Source organism: Lissotriton helveticus, chromosome 9 (genome assembly GCF_964261635.1).
Source record: "Lissotriton helveticus chromosome 9, aLisHel1.1, whole genome shotgun sequence".
Classification (NCBI taxonomy): Eukaryota; Metazoa; Chordata; class Amphibia; order Caudata; family Salamandridae; genus Lissotriton; species Lissotriton helveticus.
The window spans coordinates 1,042,224,438-1,042,247,418 of NC_136070.1; the positions used below are offsets into that span (position 1 = coordinate 1,042,224,438).

The 22,981-nt window shown below is 43.8% G+C and overlaps 1 protein-coding gene across 6 annotated transcripts in view; it reads left to right on the forward strand.

Moving 5' to 3' along the window:
* The window catches only part of ECM2 (extracellular matrix protein 2), a 179,399-nt gene that overhangs the window by 11,619 nt on the left and 144,799 nt on the right, over nucleotides 1-22,981 (forward strand). For 4 of the 6 annotated variants that reach the window (XM_078661385.1, XM_078661384.1, XM_078661383.1 and 1 more), the window contains exons 2-3: nucleotides 13,858-14,172; nucleotides 17,442-17,630. In XM_078661385.1, the coding sequence (XP_078517511.1) occupies nucleotides 13,881-14,172; nucleotides 17,442-17,630 (481 nt within the window). In that variant the 5' untranslated portion in view covers nucleotides 13,858-13,880. The remainder of the gene's footprint in view (nucleotides 1-13,857; nucleotides 14,173-17,441; nucleotides 17,631-22,981) is intronic. The other 2 variants (XM_078661387.1, XM_078661388.1) reach the window with 1 other exon arrangement.

Here is a 22,981-nt window from a genome sequence, read left to right on the forward strand (position 1 = left end):
ATCTCCTTCAGCCACTCCACCGGACTTCATTGGACTGATCACAGCTGTGTCCACTTCAACTTCAGGAGGATCACGACCCACCACCACCCGCAACAGGTTCCCCGCAGGAGCTGGAGCAAGATCACCACCGACCAGCTCACCACCTCCCTCAGCCAGAACCCTCCCGCCAACACAACGGACCCCAACGAAGCAGCCCGCAACTTCACACAGTGGCTCACCAACTGCGCCGATTACCTTGCACCTATGAAGAACCCACCCAGCAGACCCGGCAGCAAGAAAGCCTCGTGGTTCACCAACGAACTCAAAACCTCCAAGAAAAACTGCCGCACCCTCGAAAAAGCCTGGCGCCACGACCAGACCACAGGAAACATGACAGCCCTCAAGAACGCCACCCGCATACACCACCAGCTGATCCGCACCACCAAAAGGACAACATTCAAAGAACGACTGGACAACAACACCCACAACAGCAAGGAACTCTTCAGCATCATCAAAGAGCTCTCCAACCCCAGCGCCGGAAACAACGACATCACACCCTCGCAAGACCTCTGCGACTCACTCGCCTCATTCTTCCACCGCAAGATCGCAGACATACACAACAGCTTCCGTGCACAGAGCACGCACCCAACCACCGAACCAAAGCCCCCCACCACCACCCTCTGCAACTGGACCCCGGTCAGCACCGAAGACACCACCCGCACGATGAACACCATCCACTCCGGATCCCAAACCGACCCCTGCCCCCACCACGTCTTCAACAAGGCCGACTCCATCATCGCACCCCAACTCCGGGACATCGTCAACATCTCCTTCACCACCGCCACCTTCCCGGAGAGCTGGAAGCCTGCCGAGCTCAGCGCCCTCCTGAAGAAACCGACAGCGGACCCCACCGACCTCAAGAACTTTCGCCCGATCTCGCTCCTCCCTTTTCCTGCCAAAGTCATCGAGAAGACCGTCAACAAACAGCTCGCCACCTTCATCGAGACAAACGGATCCCTCGACCCCTCACAGTCCGGTTTCCGAGCCAACCACAGCACCGAGACCGCCCTCATCACAGCCACCGAAGACATCAGATCCCTGCTCGACAACAGGGAAACAGCTGCCCTCATCCTCCTGGACCTCTCTGCAGCGTTCGACACAGTTTGCCACCGCACACTAATACAGCGCCTCAGCAACACCGGAATCCAAGAGAAGGCACCGGAGTGGATCATCTTGTTCCTCGCCGGAAGAACCCAGAGAGTCCGCCTCCCCCCGTTCCGATCCGCAGCCACCGAAGTCATCTGCGGCGTACCTCAAGGATCCTCGCTCAGCCCGACCCTCTTCAACGTCTACATGAGCCCCCTCGCAGCCATCGCACGCCAACACAACCTTAACATCATTTCCTATGCCGACAACACCCAGCTGATCCTCTCCCTCACCAACGACCCCGCCACCGCCAGAGCCAGCCTACACGAAGGAATGAAAGACGTCGCCGAGTGGATGAAGAACAGCCTTCTGAAACTGAACTCAGACAAGACGGAAGTCCTCATCCTGGGATCATCCCCCTCCACCTGGGACAACTCCTGGTGGCCCCCTGCCCTGGGCACCACCCCCAAGCCAACGGACCTCGCACGAAACCTGGGCTTAATCCTGGACTCCTCCCTCTCGATGACCAAACAAGTCAACACCGTCTCGTCATCCTGTTTTAACACCCTGCGCATGCTCCGAAAGATCTTTCGATAGATCCCCACCGAAACCAGGAAGACGGTCACCCAGGCCCTCGTCACCAGCTGACTGGACTACGGGAACACCCTCTACGCTGGAACCACATCCAAACTACAGAAAAGACTCCAGCGCATACAGAACGCCTCCGCACGACTCGTCCTGGACATCCCCCACCACAACCACATCTCCGCCCACCTGAGAGACCTGCACTGGCTCCCCGTCAGCAAGAGGATCACGTTTAGGCTCCTCACCCACGCACACAAGGCTCTCCACGACCTGGGCCCCAAGTACCTCAACAACCGCCTCACTTTCTCCACCCCCACCCACCAGCTGCGATCGACCAGCCTCGCCCTCGCCACCGTACCACGCATTCGCAGAGTCACCGCCGAAGGAAGATCCTTGTCCTACCTGGCGGCCAAGACATGGAACTCCCTCCCCATCCACCTACGGCTGACCCAGGACCATCTCTCCTTCAGGAAGCAACTCAAGACCTGGCTTTTCGAGCAGTAACGGACCCCTCCCCCCCAGCGCCTTGAGACCCTAGCGGGTGAGTAGCGCGCTATATAAATCTGATTGATTGATTGATTGATTGATTAATGTACATTCATACCTACATAATATAACTCTAAATCTCTCAGATCTGTAATCCACCCAGCAGCCGTGTCATATGTTATGTTTAAAGCGCTATATACAGCCCTTCTTGTCGAAGCACTATTTGTGCACAAACAAATACATGTAGTATGGTGGGGCAAGTTAGAGGCAGCTGCCGCTATTTTTCATTTTAAAACTTGAAAATACATAAATTGTGCATGACTCACCCGCCCATATTTTTAAAAGACCCTCTCGCCCCTCACGAACACTCTGAAGTTTGCCAAAAGCTACTTTCATTAGAAGATGCGAAATAAGAGACCCTGAACTACCTGGGAGGCGGAACCATAGCAGTCTGCTTCACTACTACACACTGGCAATGGAGATCTGAGCATCCAGGCCCAGACATCCAGCCGGACCCCTGTCTCCTGAAGCTCACAGTCCACAGCTGCGTTTTTGACATTTCAGACTTTGTACTTAAACCAAAAGTTGTTTTATTTAATTTACTTTTTCCATTGTGAGATGATGTATACAGCCCTAGACAGCTAGCCTGCGATGTTGGACTGCTCCAGGATCCGCTTTGCAGTGAGCATGAGCAGGGTGAATTTAATCTCTGATTGGGTTGTGTGTGTTTGAGTGTGTGCATCAGTGCATCTTCACCCCAGTGCACACTTGACCTTACAGGCTGACAAAGCAGCACTTAACTTTCAGCTCTGATATAGTGATGCAAGTTAGCACATTTTCACTTATTTTGTCGACCAAACTAAACAATCTTTATGAGTTCTAAAGCTGTTTTGTGTGCCACCCAAATTTAAATGTAGTGCTTGTAAGGACTGTGCATCAGTAGCATATCAAAGGCGCTCAATGCCCCATTGCAAGCAAAAAATGTGCTCCTCATCCTCTGGGCGGCTTGTGAAAAATATAACTGCAGTGCTATAATTGGGGTACGTTGCTGCACCTGGTGCACTACTCATAGTCAAACCCATGCTAGGCAGTAAATTAGCGGGAAGTGGCACCATCATATTGTTTACATTTACAGCACCTTATTTTGCTGCCATCCCTTGGACTAGTCTGTATTGGATATTTTGGGCAGGGCATAGAGAATAAATTACTCATTTAAACATTGAACTGGCATTGCTGCAAATATATGTAATTTAGCTGTAACTCAATATTTATCTAAAACAAGCATTTGCAAAGCCAATAAGTCTTTAACACCTTGACCGAGGCGCGAATTTCGCCGCGGTGCTGCAGAATTAATAAGTGGGCGGAGTTCGGACGGCCCCCGGCCGTCCTCCGCAAACACCCACTGTGACGTTGGACGGCCGAGGAACGGCTGACGCTGGAATGGGTTAAAATTATTGTTTTATTCTGTCATGGGTTTTGCAAAATAATATTGTTGGGGATGCTGGCAAGTCCTCATTAAAACATATTTATTGATCTAAAAAAATGCCCACAATACTATTGAATTTCCTGACATTGGAGCGGACTAGTTTGTGTGTGGCTGTGCTCCTTGTGAAAGGGAAGCATGCCTTAGCTCACAGTGAAGTCAGTCAGTGGCTGAAGTGGGCTGACCCATTGCCCAATGCATGCTGTGGTAAGTGGAAGAAAATGTTAATGACACAACAGACAAATGGATAAAGTATGATTGAAAATCCCCAATGGCTAACTGGCTCAAAAAAAGACAAAAAATTGTCAACATCCAACTATCTCCAGTTACCTGAATGAGAATATTCTTCTCCAGTACACATAATTGGGCTTTTGCCAAAAGCATAGAAACAGTTTTGCTTGAGGTATCGAAGGTTATCAAGTCCATGCTGGATGAAGTTAGAGGTTCTGCATTTATGCTGCTCATCCTCTCAGTAGTGTTCGGATACTGTCTTCCACCCAGTTTTGTTGCAGGGCTTGATCGAGTTCGTTATCAAAGATCTTTAAGGGCAATGGTTAAAATATTTTTTTACATGGAGAAATCGGGACATTTGGTTTGCTCCATATGTCTCATCTAGCAAAAGGTTAGCATTCTTGGTGCCACAGGGCACTTCACTCAGCCCAACATTTTTAAACATCTATATGGATCCCTAGCTAAACTCATTTGAATCCTTCTGGTCAGGGTGGCAACATTCCAGAGGGTCAACTGCAGGGGCTGTTCCTTTTTGGTAATGGCTAGAAAGGAGTGGAACCTGCTTTCCTATTCTTTGAGGGCTAGACCCCCAGGAAGCCTTGTTTAAGACGACACTTAAAACCCATCCTTTTGCCTTAATTTAGGGCATGTGGCTGACAGAGATTTGGATATTTCCGTGCAGGTATGTTCTGTTGAGTAGCTTTACTCTACAAATCTGTCATTCATTTGTTTATGTTATACAGGCACTTTTAGTAAAACATAAAGGTCTTGGCTAACACCAAACCTAGAAAACTAAGTCTGGTGTTGGCTGTTAGCCTCTTGCTTTTGCTAACACCCTTTTTGTAATTTGTTTTGCATCTTTATTACTAATAGATGGTTCAAGAGATGCGCACATAGAGAGGCTTGCAAAGACACATGGATAGAAAAGGTTATGTGGAGGGACTGAGTTGCATAGCTAGATTTTTCTAGATATATAGATAGATACATAGATAGATACATAGATAGACAGAGAGAACAAGAAATTGCAATATACAGCACAGCTTCCATTAGTAATATAATGGTTAAATTACCGTATAAGCATGACATACAAGAGCTCTGAAAGCAAACTAGATAGTCACACAAGCAGGACATACAGACTAAGGGTCCAGATGTACGACCTTTGTTTATGGTCGCAAATGGGTTTTAGGCCCGTTTACGACTGCAAAAAAAGTGTGGCGAATGTACCAACCCTATTTTGCGAGTCGCTACTGACTCGCAAAATAGAGTTAGCAACTTGCTATTAGGAAGGGGCATGCTCAGGGCGTCCGTTCCTAATAGCGAGTCCAGAACCCATGTATGAATGTTTTGCGACTGCAATTTCGGTCGCAAAACACTTGCAGTTTACCACCCTTCTCAGAAGGGCGGTAAGGCACTCGCAAATGGGAAGGGTTCCTCAGGGGACCCCTTCCCCTATGGGAATGCTAATGAGACTCATGTATGCATGCATATATAACTTGCCATTTTAGTATATATCAATTTGCATAATAGCAGTGAATACTTTTATGAATTTTCATTTCGACATTGTTTAAGCCATCAGAAAAGAGGATTTTTAACATATTAAAACCAATATATGAATTATTTCTATTTCTACAACTCTAAGCACTCTTTTATGGTGTTTGTACTATGTTTTTCTGAAAATCATTGTCGGTCACCTATCATGTGAATGTGCACATTTGTTGTCGTGTGGTAGTTTTTGTTCTCAAAAGTTATTTTCGTGTTGTATAAAGAATGACCAGCATTTATGCTATATCAGAAGTATATATTTGATTATAATCATTGGTGACTTTTTGACAGAGCCAATATATCTGCTGTATGTTGATGTGCTGACCCTTTGATAAAGCCAATAGGCCCACTTTTTATATTTCGGTGTTCTGATCCTTTGACAAAGTTAGTAGGTCTGCCTTACCTAAAATGACACCCTTCATAATGTTTCATCACATAGTCTGCCATGCGTGTCCAACTGCACACTGCCCACGACTGAAGGCTGTCCAAAACAAGGGTAGGGTGCAAGCGGGGGTATGGTGCTCATGGTGGGAGGGGGAGGTTGGACGCAGGTCTTCCTGCAGGCCAAGCCCTGTACCCATCCCCACGCCGCATAAGACGCTGGACATCTTAATTTACCTTAAAGAGAAAAGAAATTCACGGAAAAAAACAAAGTGACAATATAGTTTAGAATTGCAATGAGAACATTCTTTATAGTAAAAAAAACTTGACTGAAAAAAAACAAAGGTTAAAGGGAAGTTACAGTTAAGTGAAAATGTCTGTTAAAACATACTGTTTTAAACAAACGAAACCAAAGGAATTAACTAGTTATAGTTATCTCAAGTGACTTAAACTGGTGCCATAAAATAATTATAACCCATGCCCTTACCATGCACTGCTAATTACCTCCTATATTACACCGCTCGCGACATGTTCTGAGGCATCAATGATAAAATCAATGCAAAATCGGAAAGGGCGACTTTGAGGACAATGTGCTTAGCAGGTTCATATCTTTACTTTAGGGCCCCAGTGATAGTTACTAGAGACAACTATTACTGGTGAATTTCAGTTGTTCTATTAATTTAAAATGGTATGTGTCTGTCTTCCAGCAAGTATCTAGTTCAAGATGCTATGCAACATCTAGGGTGCAGTGCAGACTCTGACAGTCATTTTGCTAACTTTTCTGTAATTGAAACCTTGAAAACAAATGTGTGTAAAATTACGTCCTTGACCAGCGCATCTTTCAAACATGGATTCAAGCTAGCCTGGCTGATGAGGTGTTACACCGAAACTGGTTCCAGGATGCTTGGTTTCGGTTCAGGGAAGACCTTGCTTGGCAGTTCGGGCTGGACTGTTCCCATAAGGCACAGGGTCAAGACTGATTTGCATATAGCTGGGGCTAAACTGAGGTGACGAAGTGAGCTCAAGAGCGATTATGGATTCAACCCAGATCTGTGACTGGGGGTGAGTGTCTGAAAAGATTCAGCGCTCCGTTCCGCATCTTCTTTTGTTTGCTTTGTTCGTCCTAAGTTGGCAGGGTATGCCCAGACGTGGCTCCCTTGCTCACTTTGCCACTGAATTCAAGCTAGCCTGGCTGATAAGGGGGGTTCTAAGGCATCAATGATAAAATCACTGCAAAATCAGAAAGGGCATCATTGAGGACAATGTGCCTAGCAGGTTCATATCTTTACTTTAGGACCCCAGTGATAGTAACTTTTCTGTAATTGAACCCTTGAAAATAAATGTGTGTAAAATTACGTCCTTGACCAGAGCATCTTTCAAACATGGATCTAGTTCAAGATGCTATGCAACTTATAGAGTGCATTGCTGACTCTGACAGTCATTTTGCTAACTTTTCTGTAATTGAAACCTTGTAAACAATGTGTGTAAAATTACGTCCGTGACCAGCGCATCTTTCAAACATGGATTCAACCTAGCCTGGCTGATGAGGGGTGTTACCCCGAAACTGGTTCCAGGATGCTTGGTTTTGGTTCAGGGAAGACCTTGCTTGGCAGTTCGGGCTGGACTGTTCCCATAAGGCACAGGGTCAAGACTGATTTGCATATAGCTGGGGCTAAACTGAGGTAACGAAGTGAGCTAAAGAGCGATGATGGATTCAACCCAGATCTGTGACTGGGGGTGAGTGTCTGAAAAGATTCAGCGCTCTGTGCAGCATCTTCTTGTGTTTGCATAATTTGAGAAACCCTTTGACTGTCCTACTGTAGCAGTTTTAGTCAAGCATATGGCTTCAGTCTGAGATGTTATTTAACCCATGGTCTTAGGAATTACATTTCCTTTTTAGAGAATAATGGTGCTACAGGAATGAAACATGTTTCAATTTCCTTTAATTGATGAAGTCTAGACATGTAAATTGCAATACTAATAGTTTGGACAGTTTTTTAGATCCTTGATGGAAAGTAAAATCTGTGACTACAAGGTTCACCTTGTGGCAAAAGATATTATTGGTACAAATCATACATTTATGTATACGCTAAATAAGTTTTTAGGCACAGAGAGATCAAGTGATTTGCCCAGGATCATAGGATGTCGAGCCGACTCGAACTTGGTTCCCCAGTTCTAAAGTCAGCCGCTCTGACAGTTTCCCCACAAATGCGCTCCTTTCACAAGCCTGTCACGCTTCACCCAAAACTCCTTATTTCTAATTTTCCCAGAAGGACAGGTACCACATGTTATTCAAAGTGTTTCCAAGTTTGTGGGTGGGGCGTACCATCACTTCCTCACAATAGCGCAGTACACACTCACAGACAACACATTAATACTACGATATCCACACCAAGCTATGATTATTCAACGAAACATTGCACTGTTCTGTTTATCCTTTAAATTAATTTTCTTACGTGACATCCAGAGGACTTGATGATGCATAACTGGCATACAGTGGTGGCTGGTGACATTTGAAAGTAGTGGGGTGTAAACTTTTGTCGGAGTTCACTGTCGCGAGTGAGCACGAACATCTAAAGAGGGTTCGTGGGGTTCTCCCCCGAGTATTTTTTTTTTTAAAAGAGTGAGTAAATGGTGCATTTCCAAGCAAATGTGAGAGGCAAGCAGGTTAATAAAGCAATTGCGAAAGTCAGTTATTACATCTGGATTTGGAAATTTTGGGGATATTCAAGTTGTCAAAATATTCCCTGATCAATGTTTCCTCTACTTGAATATCCGTAGAGTAAATTCTCTCATAGTGATCAAGGAATATTTTCCCAATTCCCTCGCTTCTGGTATCTATTCCACCTGATGGATCTTGGATTTTTAAAATGATGGAAGACTCTTGTTTTTTCCTGATCGAATTTGCCAGCAGCTTACCCATGAGTTGACTATCTTCATATAGCTTTTGTTGGAAAGCTTTTGAGCTATTTATCTCTTCCAAGATGAAGAAGTCCCTAAGCAATGCTTTAGCTTGTTCCCAGTTGTTTGGTTTTTGGTTCAGTTTCAAAGTATACTCATTCTCTGCAGCGCGCTGAAGGGCAGATATTTTTCTTTTGCGATCATTAGCTTTATTACAAGAAAATGCTATAATCTGTCCCCGGGCTGCTGCTTTGAATGCCCCCCATACTGCGAAAGGCTCTGCAGAGTCCTTATTTTCTAGAAAAAATTCCCTTATCCAATCCTTGAAACCCTCAACCCAAGTCATATTCTGTAGAAGGGTGCGATCCAGCTGCCACCTAGGTCGCTCCCCTGTCGTGCCCTCTAATACTAATTCAACCTCAATCCTTCCATGATCTGAAAATGGATTGCAGCCTATCAATGCGTTAGAGATGTGGAGCGATCTTGAGGATAAAAAGAAATCTATTCTAGAGGCTGTATGAAACCTATTAGAATAGCACGTGAAAGATTCTAGGTTGGGGTTTAGGGAGCGCCAGGAGTCACGCAATTGATATTCTGATACAAAAACCTCTAATACCCTTTTAGTCTTTGGTTTTAGTTGTTTCTTGTTCTTATTAGAGGTGTCCTTCTTTAAATCCTGAATATAATTAAAATCACCTCCTACTATAATTTGCCCTGCAGTACCCCTTAGTTTTTCACTAATTTCAGTCAGGGCCGAGGTGTCATCAAAAATTGGGCCATAATAGTTGACAAAATTGAATATCTTTCCCAACAATTTCACTGCCACCCAAAGCCATCTCCCTTTAGAGTCTCTTTGCATTTGTAGAATCTCCCAGGGTAAATTTCTTGCAAAATAAATAGCAACACCCCTCTGGGCAACACCCGCAGAGGAAAAAAAACCATGGGAAAAATATCTAGGAAGAAACAACTTCGGGGAGTTTGATTTCAAGTGCGTCTCCTGGAGGAAGACCACGTGGGGTTTAAAAGCAATTGCCCATTTCAAAAGTGCTCCATATTTCTGTTTATTTAACAGCCCATTCGCGTTAATGGACAGGATATTACATAAGTCAATTGTCATTGATAAGGCTATGAAGTTCTAAACCTCTTCTGTACCAACCAATGTTAAGAATAGAAAACCTACTTCTCTTGTATTTTTTTGCTGCATTCACCCCCCCACCAACGACCCCCCCATGGATGCGGGACCCCCCTTCCTGTCCACGCTGCTCACATCCCTCCCTTTCTTCTACTTCGGGTGTCTTCTTGTTACACCCCGGTGTGACCCTGGTATGACCCTGAACCCAAGAACCCCCGCCCAGATATTTTCAAACTCTCATTTTTTTTCCCCTAATTATAGCTCTGGATTGTAACATGGATTCCTCGTATTCAACATTCAATATAGCCAGACCACTGAGCCTAGGCCCTTGTTGATATTTCATTAAGAAGGGTCTGTGCCTCTTCTAGATCAGTAAATAAAAAAAAAATTCCCTTGCCGAGAACCTTCAGCATTGATTGCTGTGCAATCGAGGCCTGGGCACCATTAGCCTTGAATAACTGCAGCAGCTTTACAAACTCTTTCCTTCTTTTAGCCGCAGTTGCTGTCATATCCGAGAAAATCCTGCATTTAGTAGTTTCGGAAACGGAAAACTGGCGTTGTTGATATGCCTTGGAGAGTATACGTTCCTTAATTCTAAAATCCGCAACATTTAATAGAATAGTTCTAGGAAATGGAGAGTTCGCAAAGCGCTGAGCCGGTACTCTGTGGGCTCTTGTTATTGTCAAGTCTCCTTCAAAGTCTGGCAGAACTGCCTTCTGTATAAAAGAGTTAACCCATTGCACTGTATCGGATCCTTCCGTTCCTTCAGGAACCCCTACGATCCTCAGGTTAGATCGATGGGAGTGGTTTTCCAACTCCTCGAGTTTGTTCTCCATAGAAATCCTCTTTTTTGTGGCCTCTTTAGTCTCTCCTGAAACCAGATTCATCTGATCTTCAAGGACTGCTATGCTTGACTCAGCTTCCAAGACCCTGTTGGGGAGCGCCAATGTTAATTCCTCCAGCTTATCTATTCTGGCGTGAATAGCAGCAAGTTCCGTTCGCTGATTGTTTTTGATTTCATGGATCTCATCGAGGATTAAGTTGAGCATCTCGCGAATATCTAGCTGGAATTTTACCTCAGATCTTGCTTCCTTGTCGATGAGACTAGAATCAAGTCCTAGAATTTCTTCGTTCCCGGGAGTCTTATCTTGTATACACCCCCCTTCTTGAACCACTTCATTTGTTACATTTATTGAAGAAAGCTGAGTTTGAGATGGGGATGGAGATGCTGTCAAGTCAGGGTCCTTAGATAACACATTAGAGGCTGGGGGATCCAAAGTAAGAGAGACCAAAAGGGGCTGTGAAGAATTAGAGAGGGGAGATTTCGGAGTAGTTCTTTTCGTAAACAGTGGAAAATCTCTCATCTCCTTTCCTCCCGTCCCACTGTTTCTCCTCTCTTCTACCACCTGAGGCGCTGTTGTTGCCTGTGCCGGGGGTGGGGTTAAGAGTTAGAGGGTGGATTTCTACTTCCGCTTGCGGCTGTGCAAGTACATCTGCTGTAATAACATCATTCATCTTATCTCCCTCCACTGCCGCTTCTTGCTGTTCGTTGTGCTGTAGGGAAGTAGAGGAGGAGGGCGACTCGTTATCTGAGGATTCAGGTGTTGTATCATCTGTTATAAGGCACCCCACCTCCTCCTTATTGGTGTCTTTATTTTTTTCACAAGCTGCTTTTCGTGCAGCTTTTTTAGCAAGAGCCAGGGCGAGGCGAGTCTTAGCTCTCTGACGGGCCGCCGCTTCCACTTTACTGAGTTTTACCGTGTCATCATCTTTCAAAAGTTTGCCCATTTTTTTTATTTTTTTAGAAGAAGTATACTCCCCTTATTTTTTTTTGGGATAGAGAAAAGTTTTTAATGTTCCAGTGAATTCAGGAACCCCCAGCGAATTTTTTATTTTTGGTGTACAATCACTTCAATGCACTTCAATGCAGTTACTCCTCCGTGGAGAATTAGCACAGCCTGACACAGTTAAGTCTATGAGAGTATTTACTCCGTAGCTGCCCTGTACTTGACCGTATTCAGCCTGCTCCCCACAACCTCAGGAGATGCAGTTACAGCAGTTACAGCAGGACCGATGAGAAGCTCCTTGACTGGCCCGCTATTAATGATGCGCACTTGCTCACCTCGGGAAGGAACAGATGAGCGGCGTGTCCTGCAAGGATCGAGCTTTTCCGAGCCCCTGTCTGACTGTCTGACTGTCTGACTGACGGGTCAAAAACAGCTACTGCAGCGGCGAGGTAGCGTCATCTCTCACGGCGCATTCCAACAACCGCCGGAATTCCTCTGCTCTGCTCAGCGCCGCATTACACCCGTAGGTCTAGATTCTCCTTTCCCGCTTGGGCTCCCGGTACCAGCAGCGGCAGTATCAGCGTCTCGGCATTTCCAAAACTGCATTCGCCATTACGGAGGCGGGGCCATGGGTCGAAGATCACGGGAGCCTAGGCAGAGGCGTGGAGCTCTGCGGACATCCTCACTCAATACATGATTAAAATCTTATCTAACCCTAATTGCAGACGTTGTTTAACAAGCCACTAAATAACGAAATTTGATATCTCAATGAATCCGTAGGAATCTTTGTGCTTTTTCAATTGTTGTGTACCTTGATTTCTCCTGAATGCATTGTTGCAAAACTGCAAGTAGGTGAAAATTGGTAAGCGGAGGTTCTCCATCTACACTCACAGGCACCGTCTCTATTCTCTTTAAGTCCTTCTGTACCAAGTCTTCATTTAGTACATGACACATTGCAACATGAAAGTACACAACATAAAATGTTTTTTATTAAGCAGTATTATATTTTGCAGCCAAAACACTGGGGTGCTTTTTAATGTCATTAGAAAGTAGGAGCGAACTTATCATAATACTAACCCTGCTTTGGATAGCAAACTAGCTTTATTATTGCTGTAACATTGAAATCTCCCCATGTTGCTGTTCCTTACTGCTCCAGCACTGCATTGAATTCAACCAATAGTTAAGGGACAAAAAAGTAGCAAAGTGTTATAAAGATATGCAAAAAGCCCATTAGTGTTCCCATCTTGCCATTTTCAGTTTGTCACATACTCTCTGCCTGCTTCAATGTGATTTAGTCTTCCACCAGTACAATGTTGTCTTTCTTCCTTTCCTTTGTTTCATTTCAAGGTTTTCCTTATTTTGCTTAATCCTTTAACTAGCTCGTAGCATCATGATTTCAGCCAACGCCCACAGCAAATTGTCACTACATGTGTCCTTATGGGATATTTCAATTAATGATGTCCATTGTACATATACACATTTGAATAATGTGTGTTTAATCAAAAATGACACTCAACCATCAATAATTTTAAAAAGGTTGAATTAGCTATATAAAAGTGAAAATTCCGTGAGCACAGCAATGTAATAGTCGTAGTCAGTATAAGAGCGTACCGAGAAGGCAGGGGACAAAAATGTGCCTCATCAATCAGAACTTAAAACTAAAGCTGCCAGGAGTGAAGACACTGAACTGTTGTGGAAACATAGGGACACATTACGATGCAGGTGGGACCGCCAACGACTCCTATGAAGAGTGCCGGCAAAAATGTAACACAGATTCAAATCACCAACACCCTTGTCAATTGAGGTAAAATATGAACAGTTAAGGACAGTTATACAGCTTTTAAAAGGGGAGTGGCTCATAATCCAATGCACAGATTGAACATGAATAATTCGAATCAAATCCAGAATATGGAGCATTTTTGTTCTTAAAAGGGTGCACATGCAGCCCAAAGTAGTTCTTTTTGAGCTTGTTATGGGTACCTGGATTCTGATGTTCTGAGAATCACTGCTGAAGGTGAGAATCTATGGAGAGGAGCTCAAGAGCGGGAAGTGAATAATGGTGAAAGCACTTCTACATTCTTATATTTAGTGATTGACACTGACTCTTCGTATACACTCTTGACACAGTATGACCAGTCCACCAAAAATAACATGTGCCAGTTTATGGTCCTATATAACTCTCATGCATTTTCCAACCCTTACAGTGTTCTTGTTGTCAGAAGAAGACATGAAGACTTCATATCTAATTTGCTTTGTTTTGCTCATCACCCTGCACATTGGTTTTGGTGAAAATGGTAGCTCTTCTCCTCCAACGACTCCCAAGAAAAGGATGAAGAATAAAGGTGCTAGAAAGAACTCAGCCAACCGTAAATCACGAAGACAGCCTACTGACCAGGCACTACCGCTTGCAGCTCCTGCAACACAAATGCCCCTGATTATCGCGGACGACCAGTTTATCAATGTTTTTGACTCTGCCATAGGCCTTGGTGAACAGGAGTTAAGCTACAATGTTCTACCAGGTAAGCGACAAGCTGGGCTTGTTTCATCAATGCTGTTTTCTATAACTCTTCTTCATATAATGTTCTCTCAAAAGCTAGTTTTCTTTAAAATATATATACATTATTACTTTAAGATATGTACCCATCTGCCTAAATAGTAGGAATTTTCTACTCCAAATTGCACAGTTAAAAAGTGATCACATTTTTGAGGTACAGTTTTATTGTGTTTGGATGACCGATTTGTTACTGTCTGAAGGAAGTCCTTGCTGGTATATGCTTATTGACTGAAAGATGTGTGTTATAGTTTTGAATTTTGAACAAAGGATACAGAACTAAGAAGCAAAACAGACAGAAATAATGAAAGGGCCACACATTTAATGAATATGAACAAAAATTTGAATTATAAAATAGCATGAACATAAACAGGCATTGGCAAAGCCAATTGGTCTGGCCTTTGGTAAGGGGAACTGTTCAGAAAAAATCCACAAATAAAGCAATTTTTTGGACTGCAGCCATATGGAAGCTGCGTTGACCGCATTAGCAGTGCTAAACTGTACCCTCACTGTAGTGTTACGACAAGAAGTCAGAAGATGAAGGTTGTTTTGCAATCATGAACTTAAAAAGCATATTAAGTAAAATATAGCATTGAAGAATAATTTTGGTGGAACTGTCATCCAATGCAATCTCCACCTGAGATAATATATTTCAGCAATGGAAGAAATGTTGTAATGTTGATGAAACTAATTGAATGTTAGAGATTGTACCAGGGGTCGTTCCCAACTGTCTTTCTGCATATAGGATTAATTATAGTGCAGGTATGATGAATTTATATTTAATATTTTGTTTCACAGTTGTTTTTGTATATCAAAATGTCTGAATAGACTGTGAACTTGCAGACATCACAGTGGATAGGCAGACAATGGTTCTGCTGGTTAAAGGTGACAAATTGAAAACAATATGTAAAAAAATCTAAGTGTATGCAGAAGCAATCACTACAGGCGTAGGTGAGCAAGCACCTCTCCACTCATGTTCTTCTATAGGAAAATGGTGAAAGGAAATTTGTGAAAATTGAAGATTTGCTATAAAATGTTGATGTGGTAGAGTGCATCACTAACAGATATATTATGAGACAATTCTTCAAGATTGCATAAATGTGCTAAGCGATAGTGTGAATCACATGTGGGTGAGCAGAGTAGCTGTTATTTTGTAGACAACAACTACATTGGCATGGCTAGGAAATGTGGTTTCTGATATATTGAGAAAATAAAAAAGTTAATAGATTTGACTTGTAATTAATTTAGTTTTTTCAATTTTTAGCATGCTATAGATAAACTTGTTAAAAAAGCGTGTTAACATTATTTATTTGGTATTTCTTCATAAATTTTGGTGTATAAATTGGTGTTCATTGCTTCATGAGTGGGGGAATTTTTTTAAAAGGGAAGAGGAAGTATCTGAAGGTTAATGGACGAGTATTATGAAAGAAAGGGTAATTAGTTATAGTAGATTATTCAACTGCCAAATACTTATGCATGCATGTACATTAGTAAAATAGAAGTTTGTTATAGTTTGAAAGTGGTATGTAGTATGTATGAAGTAGTAATCCAAGGGGTTTAGTCCAATAGGATGGTAATACTTCGTTGTAACATTGTTAGTCCAAAAGAATTGTGATATACAATGGTTGTTTTAGTGTGTTTAAAAATGTTTACTGCTATTGTAAAATGCATATCGTGTTTGCTAGGAACTTAGGGCTCGAATTAGAATTTGGTGGACCACCATGACTTTACTCTGTCTGGGAAATTAAGAGTTCACTGCTGGCTCTGTGGTCTACTCTGTCACAGCGGTTCATACTAAGTCATTTAAAGGTTTGGTGTGCAACCGTCATTGGTGATGGACACCTACACCAAACATTTTAAAGTTTTTTCTTTCCGAAAAACAAACCCCCAAAGCAGGAGTTTATTTTTGGAAAATAAAAAACGATTGGCCTCAACACCATGAGAGCTTTCTCTCATAGTGTGGAGATAATTTATTTTTTATTTTTACTGTCCATCTCCACCAGGACTGTTCTGGCAGTGACAGACTCTAAGAAAAAAAGCCATTTGACCACCCACACAATATGCTGTTAGTTAACGCAGGGTGATTGTTAGTAATTAGTGCAACATAGATAAAAGTAAATATTTGTGGTGCATTTTTAAGAAAACTTTTGTGTACACATATTTTTACTTTGTCATAGGGCTATTGCAGTGAATTTTCTACAAATGGCCAGTATTTTGTTCCATTTTTAAGAAAACCTATGCACTTGCAAATCTTTAGTTAGTGAACAAAAAACATAACACCAACAACATATCAACATGACAGCAAAGTAAAACAAATGAATGTACAGAGGGGCATTTGGTGAATAATAATGTGACGGTATGAAAAGTTAAGACATCCAAACAGCATCCATTTCCTATATAAAATTGCAATAAAGCTGCAATTAAAAAACAAATCAATCACAGTGCTCCTTCTGCCTATCAATTACAAGCTTCACATTAAGATTCTTTGCTTTCAGGTCCTTATCCTAAGTCTATGGAAATTTCTATAGTAGTACCATAAATTCCTTGCTTTATCATTAAAACAGAAGCTTATGGTCGATCGCCTCTGTCATAACTTTCATCGTGGGACAGAAACCTTGTTAATGCTCATGTGAACAAAGAAAAAGAAGTACTTAGGGTGCAACTCCCTGGTGCAAATTCCAGATAGCCAGTGATGAATGGATTCTTCTGGATCCATTTGCAAGAGATGGTGTTTTGAGCATTACATTCGGCTCTGTGTCCGTCAGCAAAAAAAAGGAAAATACACAAACTAACAAAAAATCCGATTTAACATCAATATGTTCAGATTGCTGCTGGTATCAGTATAAATGCTCTCCACGGCGTTTAGACGTATATCCAAAAAGCAAGAAACCATGTCTGTCTAGTCACTTGTACCTTTTATCAGTGAAGCGGGCATTTAGAAGAGGCAGGAATGTAGCTCGTCATGGGCCCTAAGACAAGCAAGGAAATGGCACCTCTGGCTGCTGTTTAAAGTGATAAAATACATCAGTATCAGGGTTCAGGGCACGCTCAAACCTCTGGGCCCTGGTGCCACTGCACCTGCTGCACCAATGGAAGCTACGCCCCTGAGAAGGTCTAGATGAATCATGTTGAATCATATTTACATTCTGGCTGCCTGCAATTGTTGATTGCCAAACCTGCTTTCTTTGAAATTCATACGTGGTATATTTCTGATCGTCTGATTTCTGCCTCTGATAGAGAAGAAAGGGCACTGCTCTGCCAATGGAATGATCATGTACGACAAGGCCGTGTGGTCGCCCAAGCCCTGCGTCACTTGCCTCTGCTCCGACGGAAAAGCCATTTGTGATGAAACTATCTGTCCTGCCCTGAAGTGCCCGACAACCATCACCCGAGAGGGGGAATGCTGTCCCGTCTGCATGGACATCGGTACTGTGTCTATTTATGAGTGACGAAGAATGTGTGCCTGGCTTTTAAGCTTCATGCGGAGAGCATGTTTTGGATGGCTTTCTGGCTTCAGAGAGAGCTTTCTCTAATAGGCGAATTTCCCCAAAATTTGGAGATGTGAACAAGGCTGCTAGATTGATATCTATGTTAAGGCTACTACACAACACATGAATACCGTTTAGTCACTGCCACTGGAATTATGAAATTCTGCGGCTGGGTCATTTTCCACATAATTATGGATTCACCACGTTTGCCACATAATCTATCGTCTGCTGCATACTCCACAGTGACTAACAAAAAAATGTTGTTTCTAGCTCTGACATTACAAAACATACTCAACACATGGCAATAGGTGTCCCAGCGGGTGTTAAAGTGGTACTAATAAGGTGAAATCTGTGCCTAGATAATGTTACCATGTGTAAAAATGAGAAAATAATGAATACTATCACGAATTCGCGGCATAATTGTACTTTTCTTGCTGCATAATTTAGTCAACCCTGTTGCATAATTTGGTCCTCCCCTGTCGCATAATTCCAATGGCACGGCATATAATGTACTTATATATGGGCAGCTGAGTGATCAATAAGTGAACCCAGGATTAATAGTTTAACCCCTTCGCTGTGGGTTGTTTCCCCCCCTGTGCGGGGGGGAGGGGGGCTGCGCGCGGCGCTGCTGTGCTTGTGACGAGCTTCGCTCGTCATGAGGCACAGTGCAGCTGCACTCATGACGAGCGGAGCTCGTCACAACCACACCCATTTTTCGAACGTTCAGCACAGTGGGGTAATTATCCCCGCGTGCGAACATTCCAACGGCTGTGACGAGCTCAGCTCATCATGAGTGCAGCTCAAGCGTGCCACATGACGAGCTGAGCTCGTCATGAGCATGGAAGAGGTTATATTCTCTTTTGAGATGCAGTCCTTTTATATGTATGTGCCTGTGGGTATGACAAATATTTGCGGGACTATTGAGTTTTTTCAACAGTTCAAATCTGTTTTTGAGGTGCAAGAAAGAATTGCCAGTGAAAGCCTATGTACAACTACGGATGTCCAGCCTAAGACAAATTCAATTTAATGGGCACATGAGATATGCATTCAAAACAGCCTTGGGTAGTGTATGAGTATTCATGGGATCATACGTAACACTTTTATGAATTACCAGTGCAAAAAAGTCTCTTATATGAAAGTGTTTGCTCTAGGCACAGTTAACGCGGACTAAAGAAGCAAAATAATTTCAGTTGACAAAGCTCAAATACATTTAGGGAGTCGATCTATGAATTACAGTTGAAAAGTAAGTTATGTATCTGCAGTGTATATATAGAGGAAGTGGATATTATGCAATGGCTTTGGCTGTGCTGGGCGAAATGGTAGATGTGCATGTGATGCTGGCAACATAGGGCCAACACATGGGGTGTCCAATTTAAGTACAATAGTGCTAGAGTTATGGCAGGATTACAGGCCAGGTATTTTGTTTGAATATGGTCCATATAGATGAAGTGTACACAAGTTTGAATTGTATCTAGAATCCCTGGCTTCAATCCTGCTTTTATAGACTTTTGTTAGACCCCCCTTAGAGCAAAACCCTCCGGTGCATGATTCCATTACTTTCAACGAATTGCTGAGTCCGGTAAGTTTTTTTCTATAGTTCAGTTAAGAGTTTTTGCTGGTGAAATATACACACTGTTCATCTCATTGTTCAACAAAGAGCATGTTAAACAATAGGTAGTGCATGTATGCATGTGAGTGGTATTTTCTGTGGTGCAAACCTGGCCTACAGTCAACAAGTTCTAGGAGATCTAGCTGGTTTTAGTACAGATAACGCAATGTGATATACTGTTATTTAAAGAGGTGTGCCTTTCCTAAATTGGAGTAGCGCTGGTGCAGTCCTTATGGATAAGGATTTGTTGTTCTATATCCAGGGTGCAGAGAGGGAAAATACCTGCTGCCTTGTTTTTTCTACTTCACACTTGGGGCCTGATTTATATCTTGCCGGTAAGCATACTCCAGTGCAGCGGTGACTGAGTATCCTCACCGCCAAGATAAGGATCCGCCCACCTAATTAAGATGCGGGCAGACCACAGGTTTAATAACGACAGAGCCTGCTCTGGCTCTGCCATGATTGAACCCCTCTGATGGCACTGTGGAGTAAGGGTCATAGGAGGCAGACCTGTACTTCTGCCCAACTGATTTATTTAGAAGGGCTGAATTAGAGGTCAGTTTTCACTGCCCATCACTGCCAGGAAAATCCTGACAATAAGGGGCTGTGAAAACTGCTAAATGCTACCCTCCCCGCGGAAAAGAACTCCATGATGAGGAGAGCTTTGTCTTTGTTTATTTTCAAAAGGATAATCTTGTTTGGGGATTATATTGTGAGAATGAAAAAAATAATACTCTTTGGTGCAGGGCTCCCTCATGTTGATGAAGTCCTGCTCCAAACAGCGAAATGCAGTGACAGGAACTGCTGTATGGCGGTTCATGGCAATGCTTTAAGAATGACCGCCATCTTGGCAGTCATTTATAAATCTGGAGGCGGTCCCTTCACCAGGGCGGCGGAGTAATTTAATCTGTCACACAGGTGGAACAGTAAGCCCTAAACAATGAATTAAATTGCATCTAAGTCAGCAGTCTGATGCTGTCCTGGCTGCAGATGCAACAGGATACACTGGAGACGGGTAGTGCCTCAGCAAGATAAGCAGGTTTGGCGGTGGTGATGGCTTTGTAAACAATGTAGCTGGTTTTGAAGCCGTCGTGCCTGGCAAAGGGGAACCAATGGATTACAATATAAGTGGTTTGACCATGGCAGGTACATCTGATACGTTTTCTGAAAACATTTTCCTGATTACTATCTAGGATTAAAATAGGAGCAAAGAACCCTCAAGTTCCCCCATCACAAGACTTTGACACATGAGTAAATTAGCAATGAGTGATTCCTTAGCGTCGCAAGATGCTTTGGTCCATCAATGTACACACTCACTCCTTCAAGATGTTTACTTCTCAATGCCTCAACCACTGCACTTGTGTCCCATAGATTTTCTTAGTGAGTGCATTCCAGTGTGAGAGGGTAGCGGAGGAACCATGCAAATATAAAACGTATCAATTTTGATCCACTCAAAACAATTTCAATGCAGTTTATTATGTCTGCTCACTTGAAAGCGGACTAAGATTAGGGACACATTCAGAACTGCCAATTAACACTAGCTAGAACGAATATTTTTTTGCCTGAGCCACACGTCAGCAACATTTTAGAGGAAACCAATCAGTAACTGACAAATGATAAACGCACTCCAGACTTCACACAAGAAAACAAGTTAAGCTCACGCAGGTGCCAAGGGCCAATACACGTTTGTCATATCCTCTAGGTCTTCTACTGCAGTTTATATTATTGTCACATAGTCCCTCTTCCAGCCTGAGACATTTCTATAGGAGAGAGACACGTAACCCAGAAGGAGTTAACTCTGACTGCAACTAATTAAATATTTTTTAAGCCTCTCCTTTTCCTGGAAGTGTAGAACGCGTCATTCACCCATATCTGTCTCCTTTTCGGTGGTGCAGGTGCCATGAATCTAATTTGGGATCTTGTTTTTGGACCTTACCTTCATTTTAAATTTTATTGTTGTTGGGTTTTGCTATTGCACTTAACACCTCAAATAATTTTTCTGAGGATTGCATTGTTGTTGTGGCAAAGCTAACACATGTGAAACAAGGAACCCCGAGAGAAACGTGTTCACCTTTGTAAATTAGAGAGCTGGGAATAGTTTAACAGGTCATTTTTAGTCAGACACAGTTTATGCATGTCTAACAAACAGTAACCAGTCTTAGGACACAATTTATATTTTGACGGTCGTTGCGACGGAGTATGCCTTCCGCCAACATAACGGTCCACCTGCCGAATTTAGATGCAGGCGGACCATAGGTTTAATCACCTTCCAAGTGAATCAAAGGCCTTTTTTCTCAGATACGCTACCTCTGCTTCAGTGGGTGCCCCAGGGATCCATGTTGAGCCCCACTTTATTTAATCTATACATGTGCCCCCTGGCTGAGATCATCGAGCAACACAATGTAACTATTGTGTCTTATGCCGATTATACACAGCTCACTGTCATCGTTTCCCAAGAAGTGGGCAGTGTGGCTGCCCAATTTAGATATTGTTTGGTGGAGTTGGCAGAATGGATGACCAGTAGCTGCCTCAGACTTAATGCCAACCAAACTGAGGTCCTCATTGTTGGTAAAACTGGGGAGCGCTGTGCTTCTTGGGAGCAGCGCTTGTGTTTTGTCCAACTTGCCCCTCTGACCTATTGCTGAATTGTGGGCCCTGGCACTTGGAGGACGCTTCTGTTTTTTAATTGCAGCACAGAGAGGGCCTGGGGATTCCACGTGTTTTGCTCGTTGGCGGGAGCCCACCCCGCTTTATGCGTGAAATTAAGCAGATGCCCACCCCGCATCTCTGCCTTGTTTTTTTCTTCAATAAACTTATTGGGTGCCAACCCTGCTTTTGTGTTTACCTAAAAACAGGAGCCTACCCCATATTGACCCTGCATTGCCCAGAAATCATCACCGCAGCCCGGGGAGACAAAGCCCGGAGCCGCGACGCGGAAGACAGGCAGCTTTGCCTGGATTGGGGCGGGGCCTGTGAGTAAGCCGGTTGGAGCCTCGCGGGCTCCATTTGCACTTCTCCCTGCCTTGAGGGAGGCCGTACGGAGCCTGGTGGGATCCCGATCAAAGTCCTGGGTCCCGGGAGAGGTGAAGTTAGGCAAGACTGCCTGCTTGTGGGCCGGCTGGCATAACAGAGGAAGTTCCCGTACCTCGGCCCAAAAGAGAGTTGGACCCTCTTGGGCCTCTCACTGTGGCCCATTCTATTTCCCCTGAGCAAGGGAAGATATGGCCACCAGAGCCAGCCACCAGGAGAAGCCAAGTCCTGGTGAGTACTGGCTCCTGGGAGCACAGCGGAAAACCGGAGAGAGCGCAGCTGAGCCCCGGTGAGTAGGAGCTTCGCGAGTGTATGGTTGGTGCCGATCGAGGCACATTGTCGGTGCTTGTTTGTTTTCACAGCTGCACCGCCGTAGCGGGCAGCTGCAATGTGTGGGGCAAAGTGTTGGAGGAAGCACCAGTGGGGCTTCAGGGGCACAGTTAGTGCCAGTGCCATCTTTTCCTAGGGGGCAATTGGTGTGAAGAGCCCCAGAACCGGGCCCAGAGGCACTGTAGTGCCAGAGCTTGTTTTTTTGCCTAATTTCCCCAGCTGCCCTGCGAGAGCGCAGGCAGCTGCAACGTAGGGGCCATTTCTTTGGTGATTGAAGATGGGGTGAGAAGTACCCCACGCCCCCAGCACAGTGCACCCTT